General features: G+C 40.8%; 1 protein-coding gene across 1 annotated transcript in view; it reads right to left on the bottom strand.

The window, feature by feature from the left end:
- The window catches only part of gorab (golgin, rab6-interacting), a 53,925-nt gene that overhangs the window by 20,949 nt on the left and 14,411 nt on the right, over nucleotides 1-18,565 (bottom strand). The window contains exon 2 of the mRNA XM_060830324.1: nucleotides 799-1,150. Within this exon, the coding sequence (XP_060686307.1) occupies nucleotides 799-1,150 (352 nt within the window). The remainder of the gene's footprint in view (nucleotides 1-798; nucleotides 1,151-18,565) is intronic.

Here is an 18,565-nt window from a genome sequence, read left to right as displayed (position 1 = left end):
CTTAATTGGGGACCAAGTTTACTGTCTATTGAAAAGATGGACTTAAAGTGCAATCTTGATTAGTTAGAATAGTATCCTATTGAATTTCTTGATTTCAGCACTATCATGCTCCTTGGCAGAAACCAAGGGGTGCAGACCAGCCTTCCCCAATTTTCCGTTCTCACATCAGCACACTACATTACATGGAAGAATCTTTTGGCTTGGCAAGGATTGAGCACAATTGTAGAATATCAGTAGGATTAAAATGAACAAGTTCTGAAAAACATTGCAGAATTTAGGCTTGAATCACAAAGGATGAAAGTTGAAGGGGCAATCATTAAGGATAGGATAGGTTAGTTAAATCAAGAATGCGAGAGACAATTTGGTAGAAGAATCTATAAATATAGGTGTAAGATTAATGTTGGAGCCAGGTTGCTCAATGAAGCCAGGAATCGTCTTTATGCAAAGGGCATAGAAATTTAATACATTCTCCTCCAAAAAGACATTCAAAATAGAAAAATTCAAGATTTCAAAACAAGTTTCTGAAAACTTTGGATAGGTATCGAGGCACATGAGACTACAAAAGTTAAACATAATCAAGTTATATAAATCATGAGTTAACTAAATGGCAGAACAGACTTCAGAATTTGAATGACTTACTCCTGTTACGTTAGGAAGTTAAACTTGTAACCATTTTACTTCGATGCAGTTAACTCCTCTTCCAATCAAAATGCTACATAGAAGATATTAATGTGACAGTTTAACTGACCTACCAGTAGTTCCAAAGATACTTTTACAATTATTTCTAGACTTACTAACAATTCCACCCCTTTCATCTGTTCTGTTGTTAAGTCTTGGACTGAGTAGTCTTGGAATGTTGATGATGCTTTGGCTCCGTTTGTGTCCATCTGATGGCTTACTCTAGTTTCACTTTGTTTTTCACTCTCATTCTGAGCCTCCTTTGGTTCTAGTTTGGGTGATGAAGGCTCTGCAGTTTCGGGTGGTCTCATTTTCAGTCTGGAAAATTGTTGACCTGGATCAATTTGATTATGCTCCATTGATCTGCGACTATGCAACTGATGTAACACTCGTTCTCTTTGAAGTTGCTGACGACTTTTGTTTGTGGAGGGTGTTTGTTTAAATCTTTCTGGTTTTTCGGAGATCAATGGACCTGAAAATAACGTTTTAAAAAGTTATTTTTATTGCACCCACCATCTAGCCATCTACAGTAATTTGTCTAACTACTTGCTATTCAGATTCTGTCTCTCCTTAAATCTGGTCTCATGGTACCTGTATATAGAAACATCGAAACAGATCTTAGAAAATATGTGATTAAACTGAGTGCATGTAAATAAAAGATAAGCAAGACACATTCTTGATCCCAAATTCAAATATTAAACAAATTCCATTTGCTCCTGTTGTACTGCAAGTAGTTTACACTCACTCATGGAACAGTTCACGAAGCATCTATGGGCTGCATGTTCCAATCAAGCCCACCTCCCAGTTGCGAGCCATTTCAATTCCCACTCCCACTTGCCTGACATGACCATCCTGGACCTCCTCCAATGTTAAAATAAGGTCACATGCAAACTGGAGGAAGAGCACATCATCTTCTGCATCAGACGCTTACAACCTTATGGCCTTAACATAAAATTCACTAGCTTCCAAATCTTCCCAATGCCACCCCCCACCCCACTTCATCCCAGGTTCAGCCTTCCCACTTCACCTCACCCCCTTGACCTGACCTAATCTGTCCTTCCCACCTATCTGCTTCACCCTTCCTGACCAATCACAATCACCTACCTGCATCCACCTATCACCATCCCACCTACCTTTCCCCCAGCCCCATCCCCCCATTTTTCCTCAGTCCCTTTCCCCTCCCCAGTCCTGATGAAAGATATAAACACCATCAATGGAGTGCAACGAAAGTTTACCAGAACCATTTCAGGTTGTCCTATGAAGAGATATAGGGCAACCCCAGCCTGCAGTCTCCAGAGTTTTGTAGAATGAGAGGTGATGCAAAAATCTACAATATAATTAGATGGTAAAAAGGGTAGATGCAGGTAAGAGATTTCTCTTGGTTAAGTCCAGACCAGGGCAGCACAATTTAAAAACAAAGTGAATGCCATTTAGGATTGAGATAAGGAAAAATCTTTTTACTCGGCGGGTGATGAATCTTTGGAATTAACTCACACAGAGAGCTACGGAAGCTCAGGCTTAGTACATTTAAAATAAAGTTAATACATTTTTGATCATCAATGGTGGAAAGTATTATGGAGATTGTGTGGGTAATTAGCGAAGCAGTCCATCAGCCATTGTCATACTAAATGGCATAGCAGACTTGATGGGTTACTCCTTTTCCTAAGATGATGATTATTTTTATCTGATTTGCAATGGGAGTTGGACCATACAATTGTAGTAAATGAGGTTATCAAAAGTTTACATCTTCAAAGCCCAAAATACCATAGGCCTTATAATAAGAAGTTGCAAAGGTCTAATACAATCAATCTTCAAATGATACAGCACAGAAAGAATCATTTGCCCCAGTGTGGCTCTTTTGTGGAACTATTCATCATGCTTTCTTCATCAGCTTGTAAATCGCTGCCCTCCTCAACTGTCTTTCGAAAGTTACTTTTGAACTTGTTTCCAACAACATTTCAAGCAAGGTATTCCAGATCACAACTTCTGTTGTGATAAGTTTGCCAAACACATTAAGCCTGGGTCCTCTGCTTAATGAGCCTCCAGTAAAGACAGATACAACATACTTGTTTCAGATCTCAGCCATGATCGCAGTTTCCACAAAAAGATCTCCTTTTCAGTCATTTATCAACATATCCTTCCTTTAATTATCCTTTCACGAGTTACATTTGAGACACACTTTTGGCTCTCTTTTACGTTACCCACTAATCTACTCATTTTTCTTCTTCAGATCTCCCCCGAACTTTCAATAATTGTTTTCGTCCTCCCCATATTCCATATCCATATGGCTGATTAACTTTTTCTGCACCTAGTAGCAGCTCCAATTTGCATCATCATATACAAATGTACGTCAAAGCAAAGATATTAATAAAATATTTGGTTTAATCCATATGTCAATAAATGCAATATCTGCATGCTCAAAATTGATTCTTATACTAAGTTGCAATCTGTGTTTGGAACCATTTACTGGTGTTCTTTGCACATTTATTTTAAAAAGAGAGGGGAACAGTTCTAGGATAATATCTTTGTGAATTAGGAAAAAGGTGAACAGTAGGAATCTATTTATTGGACAGATAGAAAAGCAATAAGATTCTTAGATCATGATATTTAAAAATGCTATCAATTTTTGCTGAAAGATGATCAGATATCTTGGATGGTAGAATGGAAAACTTCCCAGCTGTCATTATCTAAACAGTTGTGAAATGAGTCTGAGAGTGCCTTGAAAGTGTTGAAGCATGTCCTAACTATATCTAAATTCACAGTTCAATGATTTCATATTAGGACTGCGGTGGCACGAAAGACCAACAATCACAATGCATGGCACAAGTGTATGCAGAGGAACGAAGCTTTAGTGGAGTACCTGCAGCCTGTCAGTCTTCACAATCTTGTACTTTTTTTGTAGATGCAAATTTCCTGAAAATTCCCATTGATGTTAGAGATGAAATTGAGACATGGTACATACAATACCTCTCTAGTACTGGACTACTGATTCAATCGTTTATGCAAACTTAAAATTGGCCTTTCACAAAGAAAAACAGATTCTATTAGTAGTCACATCATATATCTGGAACAATACAAAATGTAATGCATGTTAAGAACTACCTAGCACCTGCAACAGCTTAATATCTAATGAAGTCAAGAGTGTTAAAAATTCAATGAATCAGCCTTAAAAATAATTACTTCTGCAATAAGCTTTTAAAAACAATGCATACTTTGATATCCCAAAAATATTTTGATTCATGGTGCAATCCACAATTCCAATTAAGCTTCTTAAATCAGTGTACTCTGATAGATAAGAGGCACAGGATTTCAAGCTTTTAGAATCATAGAGATGTAAAGCAACAGACCCTCCAGCCCAACTCGTCCATGCTGACCAGATAAACTTAGTCCCATTTCCAACACTTGGCCCACATTCCTCTAAACCCTTCTTACTAACATACCCATCCAGATGCCTTTTAAATGTTGTCATTCTACAAGCCTCCAACACTTCCTCTAGCAGCTCATTCTGTACATGTACCACTCTCTGTGTCAGAGATTTGCTCCCTAGGTCCCTTTAAAACCTTTCCCCTCTCACCTTAAACCTATTCCCTCTAGTTCTAGACTCCTCCAGCCCTATGTATTTACCCTATCCATGACCCTCATGATTTTATAAATCTCTACAAGATTATCCCTCAGCCTTTACCGTTCCAGGGAAAATAGATCCAACCCGAGCAACATCCTTGTAAATCTTTTTTGAATCGTTTCAAGTTTCACAATATCCTTCCCATAGGAATGGGACCAGAGTTGCACGCATATTCCAATAGTGCCTAATCAGGGTCTTGGACAGCCACACAACCTTCCAACTCCTATCCTCAATGCTCTGATCAATAAAGGAAAGCTTCCAAACGCCTTGTTCATTACCCTATCTACCTGCAACTCTACTTTCAAGAAGCTATGAACCTGCAGTCCAAGGTCTCTCTGTTCAGCAATACGCCCCAGGACCTTACCATTAAGTGTACAAGTTCTGCCCTGATATACCTTTCCAAAACACAGCTCTTTTCGTGTCCACTACACCTCCAATTTTGGTGTCACCTGCAAACCTATTGGCCATACCTCCTATTTGCACAACAAAATCATTTATATAAATGACAAAAAGCAGTGCACCCAGCACCAGTTCATGTGGCACGCCACTGATCACAGGCCTTTCAGTCTGAAGCTCAACACTTCACCACCACCCTCTGTCTTGTACCTTCCAGCTAGTTCTGTATCCAAATAGCTAGTTCTCCCTCTTTTCCATGTTATCTAACCTTGCTAACCAGTCTAGGAACCTTGTCGAGCGCCTTTCTGAAGTCAGTAATAGATCACATCTGTCCTCATCAAGCCTCTTTGTTACTTCTTCAAAGATTTCAATCAAGCTCGTGAGACATAATTTTGGCACGCACAAATTGTACCCCTCATCAGTCCTTACCATTTCAAATACATGTAAATCCTGTCCCTGAGGATCCACCCCAACAATTTACCCACCACCAATGTCAGGCTCACTGGTTGATAGTTCCCTGGCTTTGCCTTACCACCTTTCTTAAATAGAGACACCACAGTTGCTAATCGCCAGTCTTCTGGCGCTTTACTGTGGCTATTGATGATACAAATATGTCAGTAAGGGGCCCAGCAATCAGTTCCCTTCTAGGGTACACCTAATCAGGTCCTGGGGATTTATCTATCTTTATGCATGTAAAGATTGTGACTATGCTGCTCCTTTAGCAAGGTTACATTGTCCTTAGTTTTTTTCCCCACCAGAGAGGTCATAAAAGACATACTCTGAAAAGTCAAAGTTGAAGGGTTTTAGGGCCAATTTGATGATCGTTAACAGATACTGCCTCAGGCAGAAGGCCTTAAAAAAAACGTGTGCAATGAAAGGAGAGTAGCCAGTTCTCCTAGCTCAACTTTTCAGTGGTTTGATTTGTTTTTTTTTAGTAGTCTGGCTATTCGCTAAAAGCAGTCAGGCAGTTTTTAAACTGCTGGATCAAAGAAGCAGGTCCATGCTGATCCTCTCTGACGTCTCTCCTGTAAGACCCAGTGTTTGATTTTTTTCCTTTTGTGCCAAGGGGGATTGTTGCAAGTATTGGAAACAGCATCATTAAGTAGGGATAATCTGTTGGGTTTTCAGATAGGTTAAGTTATTCTATATTCTATTCTCTTGTGTGTTCCATTCAGTGATCTTGTAAATAAATTGTTTTGTTTAAAACTAAGTTGTTTGGCCAGCAGTATCTCTCCTGGAATATTCACTTTACACTTGCTCAAAACAACTAACAAATTTCGAGTCTGGGCTACTTTCTTGAAATGTCTTGAAGGAGCCTGGCCTGGTCCATAACAAGATGTCCTGTACTCCTCCTCTGTCATATGGACATTTTTCAAGACGTTGTTATTTATTTACTTCCCCACATTTTCTATCTTCCATATCTTTCTCCAGAGTAAACAATGATGCAAAATACTTGTTTAGTATCTCCCCCATCTCCTGTAGCTCCACACATAGGTGGCCTTGCTGACCTTGGAGGGACCCGATTCTCTCCTTTGTTATCCCTTTGTCCTCAATGTTTTTTTTTCAAAATCCCTTTGGATTCTCCTCAACCATATCCGCTACAGCTATTTCATGTCCCCTTTTTGCCCTCCAGATTTCCTACTTAGGTGTAGTCTTACTGCCATTATACTCTTCTACAAGTTCACTTGATCCCTGCTGTTTAATCCCTGACGCGTGCTTCCTGCGTATTCTTGACCAAAACCTTAATTTCTATCATCATCCAATATTCCCTCCACCTATCAGCCTAGCCCTTCAACCTACCAGGAACATACTATCTCATTTTTGAAAGCTTCCCATTTTCCAGCCATCCCTTTATCTGCAAACATCCACCACCAGCCCCCATCAACTTTTGAAAGTTCTTGCCTAATACCATCAAAATTTACCTTCCTCCAATTTAGAACTTCAACTTTTAGATTCGGTCTATCCTTTTCCATCACCATTTTAAAACTAATAGAATAATGATCGCTGGTCCCAAAATGCTCCCCCCGTCACCTGCCTTGCCTTATTTCTCAAGAGTAGGTCAAGTTTTGCACCTTATCAAATAGGTACATCCACATTCTGAATCAGAAAATTTTCTTGTACACACTTAAATTGCTCTCCATTTAAACCCTTAACACAATGGCAGTCCCAGTCTATGATTAGAGTAGTGCTGGAAAAGCACAGATCAGGCAGCATCCGAGGAGAAGGAAAATTGATGTTCTGGGCAAAAGCCCTTCATCAGGAATTCCTGATGAAGGGCTTTTGCCCAAAATGTCAATTTTCCTGCTCCTCCGATGCTGCCTGACCTGTGGTGCTTTTCCAGCACCACTCTAATCTTTACTATAATCTCCAGCATCTGCAGTACCCTCTTCTGCCCAGACCATGTTTGGAAGGTTAAATTCCCCTACCATTACCACCCTAGTATTCTTATAGATAACGGAGATCTCCTTACAAATGTGATTCTCAATTTCGTGCTGATTATTGGGATTGTATTATCGACCCCCCAACAAGGTGATCATCCCTTTCTTATTTCTTAGTTCCACCTAAGTACCTTCGCTGGATGTATTCCCAGGAATATCCTCCCTAAGTACAGTTGTAATGTGGTCCCTAATCAAAAACACCACTGACTCCTCCTCTCTTGCTCCCCTTTTTATCCTTATAAAGCATTCGTATCCTGGAACATTAAACTGCCAGTCCTGTCCATCCCGGAGTATCATGTTCCCAATCATGCACAGACTACATCTGTCTTTCATGTTAGGCCTCTTACATGGAAATAAATGCAGTTAAATTTATCAGTCCTACCTCATTCTCTGCAGTGTTCCTGCCTTCCCTGACTATTTGACTTATTCCCTTTCCTAACTGCACTAGACTGACCTCTTTCCTCACCATCTCCCTAGGTCCCACACCCTTCACCCACCTCCCCACCCTGCCCACTTTACTACTACAAATCCTCCCCAGCAGCTCAAGCAAATCTCCCCAAAGCAAAATCTCCCTGCCCGAATGTTGGTCTCCTTTCAGTTCAGTACAACCCGTCCTTCTTATGCAGGTCAATTCTGCCTCAGAAAAGATTCCAATGATCCAAAAATGTGAATCTTCCATCGCTGCAGCAGCTCCTCAGTCGCACATTCATCTGCTCTATCCTCCTATTGCTACCCTAACTCGTGGCATCAGGAGTAATCTAGATAATACTACCCTCAAAAACGTACTTGTTAATTTCCTGCCTAATGTCCAATATTCTCTCCTCTCTTGACATTTTATTTTCTTATGTTGTTAGTTCCAATATGTACAACAACCTCCTGCTGCTCCCTTTCTCCATCGAGAATATTCTGCACCTTCTCAGAGATATCCTTCATCCTGGCTCCAGGGAAGTAACACACCATTCTGATATCTTGCTGCCAGCTGCAGAAACATCTGACTCTGCTTCTGACTAGAGAATCCCCTACTACAATTGATCACTTGGAACCTGGCATACCAGTCTCAGTACCAGAAACCTGGCTGTCAATGCTACATTCCCTCGAGTGTCTATCAGCCCCTACATTTTCCAAAACAGCGTTGTTGCTGGAGATGGGAATAGCCACAGGACCCATTCCCCATCTCAGTTGAAGCAAAACGCTCAGAGACATAGTATGGTTTTACCTCCTTTATCTTTATTCCAGGCCCGGGAGAGAGAGAGAGAGAACAGTCACCAATGTGCACAGAGACATGAGTTCTCTGTCTTCTCTCTCAAACAGCAGTTTCGTAATGAATTATGTAGTCATTTTACAGGGAAGAGGATCCAGATAAGGCAACATGCGTATTGATTGGGTGACCATTACAATCGAGTGTCAATAGACTTTACGCCATCTGTTGTTACACAATGAATGTTCTTAACGTTAACTGCCTTCACATCATGAATACTTTTCATCTTGTTAAACTGACCTTACATACTGAATGCTTCCAATACTGTTAACTGGCTCTACATAATGAATGCTTTTCCACCTTGTTAATCTATTACCCTTGCCTCCAGCACCCCATTGTTAATTGCAGGTTCTTATCTGATCTGAGTCAAGCTCAGCTGAATCTTGTTTCACAAAACTCAACTTAAATCTTCCCTACCTGCTTATACCCTACACGCATTCTCAACATGAGACTCCTGCACTACCTGCATCCCTCGCCTACCTTTCATGGAGGTCACCCATCCACTTGATTGTATCTTGGGTTTATCTCCCTACCTGCAACTACCATCCATCACACCCCCTAACTCCTGTACATTCCTCAATGCCTCTAACTGCCATTCCTCCTGATCCACGTGATCCAATCAAATTCACAACCAAGCACATAGCCAACACATCTACAGACAATCATTATAACATGGAAACTCTCCCTAACATCCCACATCCGACAGGAAGAGCACACTCTACTGAAGACCATCTTTGCACCTTAATCTACAGACCCAGAAGATAGCAATCTTACTGTTCTAGGCTAGCTTAATATCCATGCTTTTATACTTCTGAAGTTTAATCAAGAGACAGATCTCAATAAAAACACCATCAAAAAATAACCCAATTTACTCACTATTGCAGGTTTACCAAAACAAAGTGAGGTTACACTTTAAAACTAGCCACATAACTGCTGCCCTGCTGTGAGCTCCACCACAGATTTTTCTCCAAGGTCAACTGCGAATTTTACTGTTTCCTTATTTTTTATAGAACAAACTCTTATGTCCAGACATACTTGAAACTAAACAACAAAAGTAGCAGCAGTGCAGGTTCACTGCTGGGTCAGACAGCAGTGTAAGTCTCTTTTTCAGTTTGAATCACTTCCCATGTGGTCACTACCTTTGTCCTCCTTTTACCTTTTTAAAATTGCCATTGTTTTGATTTTCTTCCCCGCCAAAGTTCCAAAACAATGCAACACCTTATAAAAGAGCAATTACTGCTCTTAGAATTCAAGGAAATTAGCTCCAATACTGAAAGTACCTCAAAAAAAATCTCTCAGCCACAATTTTTTCCGTTCTCCATCTTGGACTACCCAGAATCCTTGTGACTGAGGAATATTTCTGTACTGTTGTTGGATGCATGGCTTGATTGAAAAGCAATTCAACATTGAAACAGTTCATGCTTTTAATCAGAAGATTGCAGATTGATCACTTCTTATTCTACTGCAGTGCACAAAACTGCAGGTGACCAACAGGATATGATAGATAGATAAGATTCCCTGCAGTGTGCACCAACCCTCTAATGAGTAACCCACCCATTTCCCTCTGACTAATACACCTAACACTATGGGCAATTTAGCATGGCCAATTCACCTGACCTGCACATCTTTGAACTGTGGGTGGAAATCGGCATGCAGGAAACCCATGCAGACACTGGGAGAATATGCAAACTCCACACAGGCAGTGGCCTAAGGCTGGAATTGAACCCGGGTTCCTGGCGCTGTAAGGCAGCAGTGCTAACCACTAAGCCACCGTGCTGCCCAAAAATATGTAGATATATTTTTCATGGACATTCAGGAGATAACTAAGGTAATGACTATTTTAGCTAGATTTTTTCACAGAAACTTAAGATTCTCCAGGTCTTTGGACTTAATTATTAAAGTTTTTTAAAAAAAAGTATTAAATAAGCAAACTGGTGACATCTAGTGGCTGAAACAAGCCTGTCCATCAATATCTGCTCACAGATTAGATTTAAAATAATAATAATAATAAAATAATAATAATAATAAAATAGTTTAGAGAATTAAACTATAATCTGAAAAAGAGCAAAAATAAACCACTTAAAAGGTAGGATTATGATGTTTGATGTGCCACTTCATTTGAATCACAGTAACCCTATTAATTTGATGACGTCGAATTAAAAGAACAAGAATGCAATTATTCAACATGGACTAAGTGAAAGACTCAAATTTATTGTTACAATTCATGAAAAGCTTATCCAAATCCACAACAATAATCATCTAAATCTAACTCAACTAGAGTATTTGGTCAAGTGAACCAGTCTTTTGTCATAAATATGTCCAAGTGGATTTCTAACAGGTTGTATGTTACCCTGAAGTAAGGGGAAGAGGAGAGAGAGTAGTTGTTAAATTCTTACATAATTGGATATCAAATTGAAACACTGCAAATAAAACAGTGACTATCAATCAAATAAAGTCCAAGTACAACTAGTACAGTGTTGTTCTCTTTCAGTAAGAACACAAAGAATTCTAGCAAAATTTATAAAATTCATCACCATTGATAGGGTAAAATTGGTGTACAAATTATTCCAATATGAAAACTTCATGGCAACATTTCAATTTATTTTATAACTTACCTACTTTCGGGAAATAAGTTGGTTAAAAATCCAATGTAGAATGTCCTGATAATCAAGACAACAATGGACAGCCGATTCTACACTAGTCTTCAGTCAGAGCACAGTAAAAGTTTCAAAATTCATTCGAGATATTCCAACAGTTTTCTGTTCTCTCTACCTGGTTTGGCCATCAAATCAGAATACATGGCTTATTATCCATTTACCTACACATCAGGATAAGCCTTACAGGTATAATTTCCTTCAACGGAAATTTATTTTCGTCCAAAAAAAATTTAGTCAGACTACAGCTCATTCCTGTCAAGAGAACATTCAATTTTCATGAACCCAAAAGTCTTATATTAGTCCTTAAATATATTGAGGCATTGATGTTACAAATTGCTTGTAAATGTCATCACTTGTCACACAAACCTTCAATGTCTTTGGAAATTGAAGTTCTCGTTTATAATTAACTTTTCTCTTGTCCGCAATAAACTTTAGTACAATGAATGTTTTCTGTAGGTTTCACTGGAACAAATGCCTGAATAGAGAAGGTTTAACACTTCACATCATTCCCTCTTATTTGGGCACAGAACCCATTCAAAAGTGAATGAGGTATTGATAACTGTATTGAACAGTTTAAGTTATTATTTTTGGAGTGTATATAAAGAACATAGGAAGGGAGTATCCACAACATTGAAGGAATGGCAATACATTTCCAAGTCAAGATGATCTGTGGCTTAAAAGGGAACTTGCAAGTGGTGCTTCCAAGTATCTTCAGCTCTTTTGTTGCAGTGGTGGATGTTACAGGATTGAAAGTTCTTTTGGAGGAGGCTTGGTATATTGCTATAGTGCAACTTGTGGATGGTACAAGTTACTGACCCTCATCATTGATGCTGAACAAAATGAACATTTGAGGTAGTAGCTGGATGCCAGTCAGGCAGCCTGCATTGCCCTGGTTGGTAGCAGCTTGAGTGTTGTTGGAACATCACTCTTCCAGGCATATAGAGAGTATTTCATCACATACCTGACTGTGCTTTGTGGATAGAATTTGGGAAACAGGTGAGTTACTTGCCACAGAATTCCTAGACCAAAATAGAAACACACAAAGACACCTGAGCAATGATAACTCTGAGAATGTTAAGAGTGAGGACATTCAATGATGGCAATGCCATTGTATATCAAGGTGTGATGGTTAGGTTCTCTTTTGTTGGAGATAGTCATTGCCTGTAATTATGAATATTATTTGCCACTTACCAGCCTAAGCCTGAATATTATGCAGCCCCTGTTGCATTTGGATGTTGACTACTTCTGCCTCTAAGGAGTCGCAAATGGTGTTGGACATTGCGCAATCAGCAAATATTCACATTTCTGACTTTATGGAGTGGAGGTCTCGGATAGATTATATGAAGATAGTTGGGTTTCGGATGCTACCCTGAAAACCTTCTGCAGTGATATCCTGTGGCTGAGATGAAGAATCAACAACAACAATCTTTCGTAGTCCTAGTCCTAGATATCGCCCCAGATTCCCATTGACTATAATCCAGCCCGATCTAAGATCTTAAAGTTCAACTGTAATGATTAATTACTCAGCATTGTGCAGGAGACACATGGGCAACAAAAAAAACAACAAAGTGATTAGTGCGCACTCAGGACCAGGGTGTGCTTTGAAGAATAGGTTGAAAAACTGCATTTGCGTGACTACCAGACTTCTCAAACAGAGTCATCATGTCACAGAATCATAGAGATGTACAGCATGGAAACAGATCCTTCGGTCCAACTCATCCATGCTGACCAGACATCCCAACCCAATCTAGTCCCACCTGCCATCACCTGGTCCATTTCCCTCCAAACCCTTCCTATTCATATACCCATCCAAATGCCTTTTAAATGTTGCAATTGTACGAGCCTCCATCACTTCCTCTGGCACCTCATTCCATACATGTGCTGCCCTCTGTGAAAAGTTGTCCCTTAGGTCTCTTTTATATCTTTCCCTTCTCACCCAAAACCTATGCCCTCGAACTCTGGACTTCCCTACCCCAGAGAAAAAAATTCTCTCTATTTATTCTATCCCTGTCCCTCATAATTTTAGAAATCTCTGTAAGGTCACCCCTCAGCCTCTGATGCTCCAGGGAAAAAAGCCACAGGATGTTCAGCCTCTCCCTATAGCTCAAATCCTCCAACCCTGGCAACACCCTTGTAAATCTTTTCTGAAACATTTCAAGTTTCACAACATCCTTCTGATAGGAAGGAGACCAGAATTGCACGCAATATTCCAACAGTGGCCCAACCAATGTCCACCTGTACAGCTGCAACATGACCTCCCAACTCCTGTACTCAGTACTCTGACCCATAAAAGAAAGCATACCAAACACCTTCTTCAGTGGCCTATCTACCTGTGACTCCACTTTCAAGGAGCTATGAACCTGCACTCAAGGTCTCTTTGTTCAGCAACACTCCCTAGGACCTTACCATTAAGTGTATAAGTCCTGCTAAGATTTGCTTTCCCAAAATGCAGCACCTTGCATTTATCAGTATTAAACTCCATCTGCCACTTCTCAGCCCATTGGCCTATCTGATCAAGATCCTGTTGTAATCTGAAGTAACCTTCTTGGCTGTCCATTACACCTCCAATTTTGGTGTCATCTGTAAACTTACTAACTGTACCTCTTATCCTCGCATCCAAATCATTTATGTAAATGACAAAAAAATAGGAGACCCAGCACAGATCCTTATATACTCTACTGGTCACAGGCCTCCAGTCTGAAAAACAACCCTCCACCATCACCATCTGTCTTCTACCTTTCAACCAGTTCTGTATCCAAACAGCTAAATCTCCTTGTATTCCATGAGATCTAACCTTGCTAACCAGTCTACTAAGGGGAATCTTGTCGAATGTCTTTCTGAAGTCCATATAGATCATATCTACCGCTCTGCCCTCATCAATCCTCTTTGTTACTTCTTCAAAAAATTCAATCAAGTTTGTGAGACATGATTTCCCACGCACAAAGCCATGCTGACTATCCATAATAAGTCCTTGCATTTCCAAATACATGTACATCCAGTTCCTCAGAATTCCCTCCAACAGCTTGCCCACCGGTCTACAACTAGAGAAGTGATTGCTGGGCCCCTTGCTGAGACATCCGTATCATCGATAGCCACAGGTGAGGTGCTGGAACATTGGAGGTTGGCTAACGTGGTCCCACTATTTAACAAAGGTGGTAATGAAAAGCAAAGAAACTTTAGACCGGTCAGTCTGACATCGGTGGTGGACAAGTTAGAACATAGAACAATACAGCGCAGAACAGGCCCTTCAGCCCTCAATGTTGTGCCAACCTGTGAACTATTCTCAGCTTGTCCCACTACGCTATCCCAGCATCATCCATGTGCTTATCCAAGGATTATTTAAATCTCCCTAATGTGGCTGAGTTGACTACATTAGCAGGTAGGGCATTCCATGCCCTTACCATTCTGCATAAAGAACATACCTTTGTCTGTCTTAAATCTATCACCCCTCAATTTGTAGTTATGCCCCCTCGTACAAGCTGACATCATCATCCTCGGAAAAAGACGTTCACTGTCTAATTCTCTGATCATCTTGTATGTCTCTATCAAATCCCCTCTTTGCCTTCTTCTCTCCAATGAGAACAGACCCAAGTCTCTCAGCCTTTCCCCATAAGACCTTCCCTCCAGACCAGGCAACATCCTGGTAAATCTCCTCTGCACCTTTTCCAATGCTTCCACATCCTTCTCGAAATATGGCGACCAGAACTGTACACAATATTCCAAATGTGGCTGCACTAGCGTTTTGTACAGTTGCAGCATGATATTGCGGCTCCGGAACTTAATCCCTCTATGAATTAAACCTAACACACTGTATGCCTTCTTAACAGCACTATCAACCTGGATGGCAATTTTCAGAGATCGATGTACATGGACTCCAAGATCCCTCTGCACATCCACACTACCAAGAATCTTTCCATTGACCCAGTACTCTGCCTTCCTGTTATTCTTCCCAAAGTGCATCACTTCACATTTAGCTGCATTGAACTCCATTTGCCATATCTCAGCCCAATTCTACAGTTTATCTAAGCCCCCCTACAACCTGTAACATTCTTTCAAACTGTCCACTACTCCACCAACTTTAGTGTCGTTTGCAAATTTACTAATCCATCCACTTATGCCTGCGGGTAATTCATTTATGAAAATGACAAACAGTAGCAGTCTCAAAACAGATCCTTGTGGCACACCACTAGTAACCGGACTCCAGGCTGAATATTTTCCATCAACCACCACACGCTGCCTTCTTTCAGAAAGCCAATTTCTAATCCAAAATACTAAATCACCCTCAATTCCATGCCTCTGCATTTTCTCCAACAGCTTACCATGTTGTTCGAGGAAATCCTTAGGAACAGGATTTACACGTATCGGGAAAGGCAAGGACTGATTAGGGATAGTCAACATGGCTTTGAGAGTGGGAAATCACGTCTCACTAATTTGATTAAGTTTTTTGAAGTAGTAACAAAGATGAGAGCAGAACTGTGGATGCGATTTATATGGACTTCACTAAGGCACTCAACAAGGTTTCTCGTGATCTAACCTTGCTACCTAGTCTACCATATGAACTAGCCATATCGATACAGAATAGACTTAAAAGCTAGAAGACAGAGGGTCGTGGTGGAGGGTTGCTTTTCAGACTGGAGGCCTGTGACCAGTGATATGTCACATTGGTTGGTGCTGGGTTCACTACTTTATCATTTACATAAATGTTTTGGATTTGAACATCAGAAGTATAGTTAGCAAGTTTGCAGATGACATCAAAATTGTAAGTGTACTGGACAGTGAAGAACATTACCTCAGAGTACAACAGGATCTTGATAAGATAAGGTGAGGAATGGCCGATGAAGTTAATTTAGGTAAATTTGAGGTGCTGCATTTTGAAAAGTCAAATCAGGGTAGGACTTGTACAGTTCATGACAAGATCCTGGGGAGTGTTGCAAAACAAAAGATCTTGGAGTGTGGTTTCAAAGTTCCTTGAAAGTAGAGTCTCAGATAGATGGGAGAGTGAAGGCAACATTTGGTATGCTTTCCTTTATTGGTCAGTGCATTGAGGATAGGAGTTGGGAGGTCATGTTGCAGCTGTACAGGACACTGTTAGGCCACTACTGGAATACTGTGTGCAGTTCTGGTCTCCCTCCTGTAGGAAGGATGTTGTGGAACCTGAAAGGGTTCAGAAACGATTTACAAGAAGGTTGCCAGAGTTGGAGGGTTTAAGTAGGGAGGGGCTGATTAGGCTGGGGCTGTGTTCCCTGAATCAGAGGCTGAGGGATGACCTTATAGAGGCTAATAAAATCATGAGGGGCATAGATAAATAGACAAGGTATTTTCCCTGAGGTGGAGGAAGAATCCACAACTAGAGGATATTGGTTTAAAGTGAGAGGCAAGATTTAAAAGGGACCGAAGGGGCAACGTTTTCACGCAGAGGCTAATGCCTGCATGAAATGAACTGCCAAAGGAAGTGAGGGAGGGGGGTACAATTACAACAGCATTTAAAAGGCATCTGTATGGGTATAGGAATAAGAAGGGTTTAGAGGGGTATGGACCATGTGCTGGGAAATGGGACTAGATTAATTTAGGATATCATGGTTGGTATGGACAAGTTGGACTGAAAGGTGTGTTTCTGAGCTGTATATTTCTGACTCTATGATATGCTAAGGAATTAAAAGATGCAAAACTGACTCCTGGTTAAAAGGTTTCTATATAAAAGTGTGTATACTCACAAAGTAAGAACAGGAGGGAATTCTTTCATGGGACATGGGCATTGCTTGCAAGGCCAGCATGTGTCCCGAACTGTTATCCGAGAGAGTGGCTTACTTGGTGGTTAACCATACTGTCCTGAGTCTTCTGTCACATATAGGCCAAACCAAGGCAGGATAGCTGATTTCCTTCTCTAAAGTACCTTAGTGAACCAGATTTTTATTTTAAAGAAAACAAACAAACAATGATAGTACTCACATCCACGTTACTGAGACTAATTTTATATCCCAGACATACTAACTGAATTGAACATTTCACTAGTTACCTTGATGGGATTTGAACCGCGCAGTATTATCCTGGGCCTCCGGACTGTTAGTCCAGTGACATTACCATGATCTTAATATGACACTACAGTCTCCCCACATAAAGAATACAGGCAATATTTTGAAGGCAGCCAGGTGTTAGAATGTTTAAACATATCATAGGCAGTGTTCAAAGAGCAGAATGGCAGCAAAAGGTGGGATGGTGAGCGAGAAGAGTAGGGGCAGCAAAGCTTATCACACATCAATTTAAGTGTATTGTGTCTTGAAATTAAAAGCTTTTCTTAAATGCTATGATTTTATATTTAAACACAGCAGTAATTATTCAAGGGTATTGCTGAATTCTTCTAATTCTGTTTGTGAGAGTCTAAATATCCCACATGTTATCATGAATAGCACTTTCACTTTGACCCTATCTGGATACTCAGCGTATCTGCCTAGCATTGTCCTGCCTTGCCTTGCCTCCTCAGCCAGATAGGAGGGTCATATTACAAAGAAGGAAGCTCATCATTGTCGCTTCGTCAAGTCAAGGGGATGATCTTTACTCATGGGGTCTTGAGTAAGTCAAGGGCAGCCTTTGATATCAGGGTTTGGCAACTGTCAGTGAGGCACCTGGGTCAGTCAGAGTAAAGGTGCTCTCCACTTAAGGGACAAGGAGCAGAATGTTGGGTAGCCCACCAACCATCCTGAATCTTTGTGCCTGATTGAGGGTTGCTTTTCTCCTGGAATGAGGCACCAAACAGATATTAAAAGATATGCAAATGAGTAGCACAGCTGTATTAGTGGGGCAGTATCTCAAGCAGGTTGAGTAGGCAGAGCAGAGGGCATGTAGGGTTAGTGGTGTCAAGGGTTTGAGTGGGTGACAGTAAGTGAGGGAAGATAATGCAGAAATTATTGACAGTGGCACAAAAGCCTTGGTGGGAGGTGGATATAGTAACAGAGATACAAAAAGAGTATGAAGTATCAGTGAGGAGATAATTACATTGGTGGAGTGGAGAAGGTTGTTGACCTTCATCCTACACTGTATGGCAATTGCTCCAAACACCTAAGACTACCTTGGACCACCTGGTTGTGATGGTGTTGTGTTGTGATTTGTATTGCAGGTTTTGGGGAGGGAGCTATTGCCTCCGCACCATCCCATGTAACAGGACCTCCAGGCCTCTCCCTACACTAAGGTGCAGATTTTCTTCAATTTGCCACGTCCAGGAAAATATTAGGAATGATGCCCGATAGCCCCAGCCTGACATTACTTCCCAAAACGTAAAATGGGTTTTTAAAGATGGCGCAGAAGCAACAGGTGCTAGTCCTTTGATGGATATTCACTAAAATGACAAGGTGCTATGGGAACAGTGCATGCTAAGTTACACAAAAATTTAACACGAGGGATGCCAGAGGGATGGGGTAGGTAGCATAGAACATTGTAGTGCAGTATAGGCCTTTCAGCCCTTGATGCTGCGCTGACCCGTGGAACCAATCTGAAGGCCACCTAACCTACACTCTTCCAT

Source organism: Hemiscyllium ocellatum, chromosome 9 (assembly GCF_020745735.1).
Source record: "Hemiscyllium ocellatum isolate sHemOce1 chromosome 9, sHemOce1.pat.X.cur, whole genome shotgun sequence".
Lineage (NCBI taxonomy): Eukaryota > Metazoa > Chordata > Chondrichthyes > Orectolobiformes > Hemiscylliidae > Hemiscyllium > Hemiscyllium ocellatum.
Note: the sequence above shows the minus strand (reverse complement) of the source record. Positions and strands in the feature narration are given on the sequence as shown.